Source organism: Tauraco erythrolophus, chromosome 3 (genome assembly GCF_009769465.1).
Source record: "Tauraco erythrolophus isolate bTauEry1 chromosome 3, bTauEry1.pri, whole genome shotgun sequence".
Classification (NCBI taxonomy): domain Eukaryota; kingdom Metazoa; phylum Chordata; class Aves; order Musophagiformes; family Musophagidae; genus Tauraco; species Tauraco erythrolophus.
This window is the reverse complement of record NC_141467.1, coordinates 82,802,066-82,811,922: the sequence shown is the minus strand read 5'-3', so window position 1 is coordinate 82,811,922 and position 9,857 is coordinate 82,802,066. Positions and strand designations below refer to the sequence as shown.

Below are 9,857 nucleotides of genomic sequence, written 5' to 3'. Positions count from 1 at the left end.
AGGGAAAGTTATTTTGGCAGTTCTTCAATGATGATTCGGGAGACTGAATTCCATCCAGTAGAAGCATCTCCCCGTGGATAATCTGAGCAAGTCCCGACCCAGATGGCAATATCCACCAAGCCCGCGTTGATCCCTTCACACAGACCTTCCACTGGTTAAAGACAAGAATCAGGTTACCTCAGCAGACCCAATCACGTTGTATATCACAACTGAAGGTGGACACAAGTAGTTAAGAACAGCAGTTCATTGCAAGCTCATGTTATTTAGTTAAACCTGACTTGGAGATGCAGCAACATACATTACAGAGTCACACACTGCCTTTATCCGTGCTGCTTCTTGATATCTGTTGGCATACCTGAAGCAGATCACAATCCACAGGATGGCTAAATCAGAGATATACCTGCTTCTTTGTATGTCCGTACTGGTAGCTGGGATATACCTTCAGTCCCATCCAGCCAATTTTATAGCAGTGATGGGGACGGGGGGACGGGGACACAGCCATAGCTGGCTTCCACAGCTAAGCCGTGCGAAGGCGATTGCCACCCTGTAATCTTTTCCACTCCTAATTCACTGCTTCTGTATAAAGTTCCACTTCTGTTGCCCTTTTTTTTTCCCCTGCTAGCACTAGTTGATGGTGGGTTAATGAAGACAGGTGGGTCTTACCCCTTGGTGAAAAAAAACCTATCACATCTTCAGATGTTAGATTTCATGCAGTCATGAAATAGTACAGGGAGGAAAATGGAGAAAGCATAGACTTGACGTTAGTCCCCTTTTCCTAGCGTCACTTCCTTTTATGCTGAAGTTTGCTGACAACAGCAGGCTGTGTGGTGTTGTGGACACGCTGGAGGGAAGGGATGCCATCCAGAGAGACCTTGCCAGGCTGGAGAGGTGGGCCTGTGAGAACCTCATGAAGTTCAACAAGGCCAAGTGCAAGGTCCTGCACATGGGTCGGGGTAATCCCAAGCACAAGTACAGGCTGGGCGGAGAATGGATTGAGAGCAGCCCTGAGGAAAAGGACTTGGGAGTGCTGGTGGATGAGAAGCTTAACACGAGCCAGCAATGTGCGCTGGCAGCCCAGAAAGCCAACCATATCCCGGGCTGCATGAAAAGAAGCGTGGCCAGCAGGATGAGGAAGGTGATTCTGCCCCTCTACTCAGCTCTCGTGAGACCCCACCTGGAATACTGCATTCTGCTCTGGAGTCCCCAACATAAGAAGGACATGGAGCTGCTGAAGCAAGTCCACAGGAGGGCCACGAAGATGATCCGAGGGCTGGAGCACCTCTCCTATGAACACACACTGAGAGTTGGGGCTGTTCAGCCTGGAGAAGAGAAGACTCCAGGGTGATCTTATAGCAGCCTTCCAGTGATTGAAGGGGGCCTACAGGAAAGCTGGAGAGGGACTTTTTACAAGGGCATGTAGCGATAAGACAAGGGGCAGTGGCTTTAAACTGAAAGAGGGCCAATTTAGATTAGATCTAAGGAAGAAATTCTTCACTCTGAGGGTGGTGAGGCACTGGAACAGGTTGCCTAGTGAAGTTGTGAATGCCCCATCCCTGGAAGTGTTCAAGGCCAGGTTGGATGAGGCTTTGGGCAACCTGGTGTAGTGGAGAGTGTCCCTGCCCATGGCAGGTGGGTTGGAACTAGATGATCTTTGAGGTCACTTCAACCCTAACCATTCTGTGATTCTATGATTCTATGAATGACTTCACCAATTTGTCTTTTGCTTAGCAATTGTATAATTGTTCCTAGATATTTCACTTGGGGTACTTTTGTGGCCCACCTGAAATTATATTAGGAATTCCAGGAGGAATAAGTCTCATTTTATTCACAGATAATGCACAAATATCACTGTTTTAAGCCAGGATAACAGTGTCTACTAGGCAGTGAGGCAGTTTCTCCATATGCTAATACAGCACAGAATGTCTCTGTATTCATGTTGTAGAACTGTCTACATAGAAATTTCTTCCATTTCTAAATTGCAGGATGTAAGTACAGTGAGAAATACCACAGTAGTAAAGTGCCACTTAATAAATAATTCTAATACTGTTACTGTCAACAGTCAACTGTGAGACAGTGGAGAAAGAGTATCAAGTGTGATCTGGCCGCTCTTCTGCCTCTTCTTCCAGGCTTTGGACTTTCTAAGGCAGCTGTACTCTCTGCAGTTGGTAACTAGATTTGCTACCGGCTTCTACTCCTCCTCTGTTCATGCGGCCTCGGCATACCTACCTGAAGAAGTTCGGTGTATGTTAATAGTCGAATTCAGCTCCGGGCTTCCTTGATCTAAATATATTATGGCTTCAATAGGAAGTGGCCCAGCACATTCTGCCCCATTAAAAGTAAAGTACCAGCGCTGACAACAGGCGTTTTTGCACTTTAGCCGAAGTGATCCACTGAAGAGAACGCGGAGAGCGCTGTTCGAGCGCATCTTTGTGAATGTACATTCCTAAGAGGAGACAAAAATGCTTTGGTAGCAACCTCTGGTTTTGAACCCATTTATTTTCTATATATTTATATTTAGGAATATATTTATTTCAGAACATTTTGGCTATTCTCTTCAGTCCTTCCCCTCTGGAAAAAAAAAAAAAAAAAGAAAAAAGTAGAGCTTGGAAAATACCATACAGTGCAAAGATGCAAATCAGAAACAGCACCTCATAGATGGTGATGGAGAAGGGGGATTATGGAAATTCTTATTTTTATTTAGATAATACCCGCTGTTAAACAGGTAACCTCATTACCTTCTCAGGTTTATGTAAAGAGGTATGAGCTATCTGAAAGCTGCATTTAAGTCCCTGCATGAGAGGACAGTACAATTTCTGTCTCTGTTACCAGAAATCCTGGATTTAACAATTATCACAAGATTTGTGAGGGCTTAAACCCTGACAAAAGCTCCACAACTGGAAAAAAAAAACATTTTCAGGTTTTTAAGAGGTTGTTATTCTGTCTTCAAAATGCTGGATATCATGGGGAGAGGAGGGGAAAGCTAGGGACAGCTCTGCAAGCATAAGACACTGAAAAACGTCCACTCAGAAAAGTTGATTCTTGCTCCAGCCACAGCAATAGCAGTTAAATTACCCCAACCAATGTGGGAATTGCTTCATAGCAGGGATTGAGCTTGGATTTCTTCCTCTCTTCTAGGCTGGCACCACTGTGTATGAAAGTTTGGCACTCCAGGGCTGCAGTGGAGGGCAGACCGTTGGGCTTAATCTGGGTAACGCTTGTTAACGCTGCTCCTGAATGATGCTGGTCCTTTTGGCGGGGGCATCCTACAGCTGAGTTTCAGCAAACAACCATTTTGAAGCAGGAGTTCTAAAGACAGGTACAACTAACAGTGTAAAGATGTACCTCTCTCCTGCTCTTTAGGACTGAAACGGTAAGAACCTTGTCATACTAAGGGCAAGTGGGAGGTACTTTTTCGCTAGCGTGATTTTCTGCTTCACCGTTACAGATCTGGTCTTCTAACAATGCCTTACACCAGTGACATCATTCTTTTCAAACACTGTTACAAAAATGAAACGGGCACAGAGTGGTCAAACACAGCTGAGATGGATGTGAAGTAGAAAAACCTTTGAGAAGCTCCCCCTTACACCTGGAAAAAGGCTCCAATAGGAAATCTGTCCGACTGGTGCTACCCACCTCACAGAGGCACACCTAGAGCCTGAAGTGCAGCATCCCAGGCAAAGCTAACTCACCGCTATTTTCCCAAGATCGATGCCGTAATTAAGCGCGCTCCACGAACACTGCTTGAAGTTGGGTGTCCAGGACTCCTCGATGCTCTCACGCATGCACTCGCCCTTCTCCCCCTTCAGCCCGTCCCGTCCCGGGATCCCAGGTGTCCCGGGGATCCCGTTGGCTCCCGGGTTTCCATCCCGTCCCGGAACGCCGCTGGGGCCTTGCAAGCACACGCCATTGTACTGAAACACAGAACAGATCTCGCTGCTTCCATCTATTAACTCCGAGGCTAACCAGGTGTTTAACAAACAAACAACAACTAAACACGAAAACCTCTGTTGTGACACAAGCTAATGGGATCTTTCTGGATGAGCAAGAAAATGGTTCCATAGAGAAAAAAAAAAGGAAAAATAAAACTTCAAAGATAAGCAGTGCCAGCAGAATTTGCTATAAATCAAGATCCCAATTATTTTATGAAAAGGTGCATAAATCCTAGAATCAAAAATTGGCCTAGTCTAGGGATTAAAAGCTGTTGAAAAACCTCAGAAGTTTCAAAACATTCCAATCCAGAAACAAAAAAAAAGACTTGTATGTTAATAGTTACTTTCTCCTAACCCATCATTGCTCATATAACTGTCTCGACTAATAAGTATTCATTATTATTTTTTCCTTTTTTCCTTTTTTTTTTTTTTTTTTTTAAGTAGAGAAACTTTTGCATTTCATAGAGAGCAGTGGTTAATGCCAGTATTCTTCTGTTGCCCCTCCTCTGGGACAGAGTCATGTCGCAATAGTCAAGCCACGCAAGTCAGACTCCAGAGCGCACACAGCACGCCGGTGTTGATGCGGACATGGGAAGCTGCACCCTGGAATAATTCCGAACTCAGGATCTCTGTTCAAAGTGGTGGGAAGGCACACATGGGAGGACGGCACGCCAACATCCTCCCTAACATCCCAATATTAGGAAAGGTCAAATGTTGCTCTCCCAAACTGCACGTTAACACACATTGCCTTCATACCTGATGAGACTTGGGTTTGCCCTCCTTGGAGAGTAGGTTTGTGCAGCCCAGAGCTCCTTCCCACAGCAGCACAAGTGCCGGGTCCCAGAGGTGAGCATTCCTGCATGGAGCTGGTGGAGCAGCACAGAAAGGCTGAGCAGGAGCCTCCAGTGGCTGGCGATGGCAGGGCTTTTCCTTTAAATGCTCTTTCCCATCTGGTCACTGACTGCTTCCTTCAGGCTTCATCCCAAATTCTCACAGATAACTATATTCTGCTCTTCCCCTTTCTCACACCTATTTCTCTTCATCTGTTTTAAACCACCTCAACCCCACCTGTTTCAAAAAGAGATGACCATGCAACTATTCCTCTATTTCTGCAAGCCACACCACTATCATCCACACTGCAGGGGATGTGAACTACAGCCCCTGCCCTCTCTCCTTCGTCAGATTGGTCAACTTTCTTCTTCTGGGGTTGTTCCTTTTCCTGTGCTTTGGTGCAAAAAGCAGCACAGGCATCATAGGCTCATCTGGAGCCACTCTATAAATAAAATCAGTGACTACATGAAGAGGTCAAGTAAGAAGTAAGATGAGAGTTGGACTAAGGGATGCCAGCATTCCCTTACTATCTTCACTAAAGAAAACACTGTTGGCAAATAGCGGTGAAAATAGTGGGATACTATAATCAAGGCCACATTTTAAAAATGATAGCTGGAGAGAAAGCTGCTTGGCAAAGCACACACCGACCATGAGAACGATGCAAAGATGTTTATGTTTCACACAGCGTTGGTTATCTGCTCTTGCTGCTGTTTTCCTCTTGGACTCCATTTGTAACAGTGACTGGCTTTGGCTTTTGCACGTGGTTACTCACCACAGAAATCCCGAGGACATGGAAATCGGTGAAAGCTGGGGCAGGTCAAGGCTCCGACCCACCACCCCCCAGCCCTGGCAGCGCCCGCAGCACCAGGTGGGAGCCGGGCTGCCCCAAACGGGGAGCGGCCACCGGGAGCCGCACAGCTCCTTCCAGAGAGAGCAGCTCAGCCATTGCACATGCCAAAAAATTGATGTGCATGAAAGAACTACCTGAGCTTTGGGCTCCGCTCCAACTAAATTAATCTACATTTGCCAAAACAAGTCTTTTTGCATGCTTTCTTAAGCTGGAAATGCATAAAACATCTTTTAAAATGAAAATGTCTTTTAAATGTCTTTTAAAATGAAAATTAAGGCAGGATCCGCTCTCAAGCATGTCTTCATTCCGCCCTGAAACGGCTTTAGCTGAAGCAGATGGTACAACTGGGCTGTGCCTGAGTCAGCTGCCGTCTATTTACCTGCGCCTTGCTGCTCACTCTGCTGCACCCGAAAGCACGGAGCGATGCAAGAGAAACAGAGGACCCTTAAACAACACTCCAGCAGAAAATGTACACTCCTCTGTGGGTGCAGACTCCTTCTTCTCCATGCAATTCAATTTCCCAATAGAAGTGAATGGGTAACAAGGTGGTGTGACAGGGAAGGAGCTTTGCCACCCACGGTGCTTCCAGCACATCACTTCTGGGAGTCTCTCTGGAGGTCATGGAAGAAACGGCTATGCCCATGGTTTTCTAGAGGAGGTGAACGGCAGTCCAGCAGCAGCTCACGGAAAGAGCTTCACATCTGCTTTCTGTATTCCAAGAACTGGAAAATCTCCCTCCTTTCTTCTATCCCTGAGATGGGATAGTCCCAAAGCGTTCAGGTTTCTAGTTGCAATGGAATTGCAAACAGAGGTATGCGGGCCCAGGTGCCAAAGGGAATAACGCATTCGTGCGACTCCAAGAAATAGCCGGTCCAGTAAGCACACAGATACAGTTTTCACATCTAATGGCTGCTGAAGCGCAGTGCTTTTACTCCTCTTTTTGCAGTTTATTATTTATTCACCAGCCTTTTAGGACCTGAACCTCGTTTACTACTTACGTTGCAAGGGCTGTAAGATTTCAGCGTTGCCCCTGCAATCTGCAGAGGCCAGGAACGGCCTCACAGAGCAGCCTTTATTCCCGCCGCGATGCCTCCCGCCGGGCTCGGCCGGGGCCGGCGGCGCGGACACGACGGGGCGCGGGGACTCCGCCGCCGCGAACCGCAAACCCCCGCGCTCTGACCCGAGGCAGAAAACACGAAGGCACGCACCCAGCCGCCGAAAAACCGCGGTTTCTGTCCACGCCCGTCCAGACCTTTCTCAGCGTTTTCCTGATTCAGCACAATCAGGGAGTAATGAAAAAAAAAAATCAATGAAGAGAGAAGCCCAAGGGCGCAGGGAAGGCGGCGCCGAGCCCGGCGGTGCCCTGCCCGGAGCGGCAGCCAGGTTTTTCGAATACCGCTGGGTTTTTTCGCTTTTTTTCCCAATCTTTGCAATGCAAAAGCAGCCACGCGGCTCCTCCGGCCGCCCCATCGCCCCCGCACGGCGCCCCCGGCCTCCCACGCCCCGGTCCCCCGCCGCTCTCACCATGTCCACCACCTCCCGCTGCCGAAGCGCCTTCTGCTTCCCCTTGGGGCTCTCCGAGCCGCCGGGCGGCGGGGCCGCAGCCAGCAGCAGCGCCAGCAGCAGCAGCGGGGCGGCGGCGGCGGCTGCGGCCGGGGCGCGGGGCATGGTGCGGGCCGGGGCCGGGGCCGGGGCCGGGGTCGGGGATGCTGCCGCGCAGGGGCCCGTGTCCGCCGCTCTGGGCGGCAGCGCGGGGATAAATGAGCCTTTCAGAGCGCAGAGGCCGAGCTCCCTCCCCGGGGAGGCCGGGAATTTCCATCCTGTAACCGAGCGGGAACGTCCAGGCAGAGCCATCCCCCCGCAGCCATTGGCACGGGGGCCGGGGGGCTCCCGCCCCCTCGGGCCAGGCCCCGCAGAGCTTTCCCCGGGCGGTGCCGGTACCCCCGGCCGCGGCGGGCCGAGCGGCGGCAGGGCTGCGGAGGGCGGGCGGGCACGGCAGGGTCGCCCTCCCGGCCCTCTCGGAGCACCGAACAGCCCTCTGCCAGGTCGTCAAGAATTTGCCCTGCAGATGGTAACACCTTTCTGATGACAGAGCTGTTCTGCCAGGAAAGCGTGTAACGCCACGGCGGGAGCCTGATGCGCCGTCAGTGGAAACAGGGATTGAAGAGCAACTGGGTATAAATCGCTGATTTCATTTTAACAGAAGTCCAAGGCAAGGACACAGAATCCTTCTGAACAGCAGAAGAATTTGGACTTTCATCGAAGAAGTTGAACATTGTCAGTTTAATGACACAAGAAGAGTCCCAGTTTAATGGCACAAGAAGAGTCCTCGGCAACCCAGCGTAAACCATCTCATTTTGCTTTCACTTAAAATAGTATTTTACTTTTCAGCATACTAGAAATGAAAGCACTATAAAATAAAAAGCGCTGTATGACCTTAAGCATTAAAAATAAAAACAACAAACATTTGAAAGGCAACTTGTGTATGCTGCAATCTTCATGGGATTCGTGGAGGCAGAGTTTCCAGAAGGGGGAGATAAGCTTCAATACGTATTTTTTTTCTGAAGTATTTAACAAAACCACACATTTTTGGTGTAGGAATGCACGTTACAAGACATTGAGCCATTCACTCTAGACCATGCAGAACCAGATTTTTGCTTACACTAAACCTCCTCACATTCCTCTTGAGGGCAGTTACCTCTGCATTTTAAGCCCCTTCTGTCTGTCTCCCCTTTCCACGTCCATCCTGGCTGAACAACAGCAGTGAAGTGAGATTTGGACCAGAGGTCACAGTGCTGTCATCAACCCTGCCACGCAATGTCCTGAGAACCAGGACTGACGTCAGCCGTGTCGCTGAGGTGTGGGCTCCTGCCTTGTGGAGAAGTGCAGCGATACACCCAGCTGACTTCATAAAACAGCTAGTAAATATCCATGGTTCCCTAAACCACTGGGAAAAGTTTTGGAATGATGTAAATCCTTAATTATAACAATTGCTTCTGGGACAGCCTCAGTGAACATCCACGAACACGCACATACAGAGCCTTCCTTGTGCAACTGTGCGCCACTGCCAGCAAACCCTCCTGCCTCTGGTCCAGGTTAGTGGTTATACTGTGGAGATGGCAAAATTTGACTTCTTTGTAACGTGCATGTTGGCACAAGCATCGTTACCAAGCGGCTGGGGAAGCCCAGCATCAATACGGGCTGTTGCTACGGCACGTCCCTTCCCAGACTGCCAAACTTCTGTATTACAGATTTAATTTCTTCTGGCAAGGTGCAATAGCTGAGGCACACAGCACAGCACCCCTGTATGCCTTCCTAATACAATTACTCACTATTTTAGATAACAAAATTTGCACATATGTCCACGTGCAGTTCCCCACCTGGGTTTGCTCCCTATTAGAGTTTGGGGCTGTGCTGGAAGCTCTTAAATCCCAAAGCGCTGGTGTTGCCAGGGGAAGCAAACTGAGGAGCACTATAAAAGAAGGTCTTACCAAATAACAGTGGGACATCTGCTTTGAACTCTGGTAAGTGTGCTGTGCAGTTCTGAGCCCTCATTTGACTTGCAATGTGTGTTACCATCTGGAAAACAGAAATATCAACATCCTCCATAGCCTGCTTCAGTCCGAGCAAGCCTTGCCATCTGCTAGGCTTATGTTCTGTGGGCTTTTGATGTACCTAAATGCCTCTGAGGACAGCAACCATTGTTGAATGCTGGAGAGATACTTGAATTGAATCAGAACTACTGATCTACTTTGCCTTAAATATTACCCAGGCAAAAGGAGCCATTGTGATAAACGTGCCTGAGCATCTTCAAACCAGGATCTATATTATGTCAACTAGTGATTCCTTCATCTTACCCGTACTGCCATATGATAATTTGGTTTTTATATGTGGCTTTACAAACATATCAGCAAAGATGATGAGGTACACACACCCACCATTTAAATGTCACTAAAATCTTCCACTCGATCAGTCTGCTGCTGCACAGCCCAGGCAGGCTCATGCAAGGTCACCGTGACACCGCCAGCACACCGTACATAGCAGATGCCCACACCACCAGGCTGGTGCCACGAGTGTAGTCTATCTGCTGTGACTTGAGCTGTTTTCCTCCCCTCACATAGCCCCTCAGCATCCCAAAAACCAGCCACACAAGCCTGGAGAGGAGGATGTGCTCATACGCGCACATGTTTCCATTCACCTCAGCTATAAAATGTTTAAATTCAAGGGTCTGCTCACTGGGTCTCTGA

The 9,857-nt window shown here is 48.7% G+C and overlaps 1 protein-coding gene across 1 annotated transcript; it reads right to left on the bottom strand.

Moving 5' to 3' along the window:
- Window positions 1-8: 8 nt before the first annotated feature.
- On the bottom strand, window positions 9-7,464 carry CTHRC1 (collagen triple helix repeat containing 1). The gene is made up of 4 exons (XM_086609505.1): window positions 7,135-7,464; window positions 3,690-3,911; window positions 2,227-2,443; window positions 9-151 (listed from the first exon to the last, which is right to left on the bottom strand). The coding sequence occupies exons 1-4, from the start codon at window positions 7,462-7,464 to the stop codon at window positions 9-11; spliced, it is 912 nt and encodes a 303-aa protein (XP_086465631.1).
- Window positions 7,465-9,857: the final 2,393 nt, after the last annotated feature.

Coding starts and splice junctions, on each gene's coding strand:
- CTHRC1 (XM_086609505.1), bottom strand. CDS start 7,464: ATGGCTCTGCCTGGACGTTCCCGCTCGGTTACAGGATGGAAATTCCCG. Junction 2,444..3,689: donor TCGATCTTGGGAAAATAGCG/GTGAGTTAGCTT, acceptor GTCTCCTCTTAG/GAATGTACATTCACAAAGAT. Junction 152..2,226: donor CATACACCGAACTTCTTCAG/GTAGGTATGCCG, acceptor GTCTTTAACCAG/TGGAAGGTCTGTGTGAAGGG.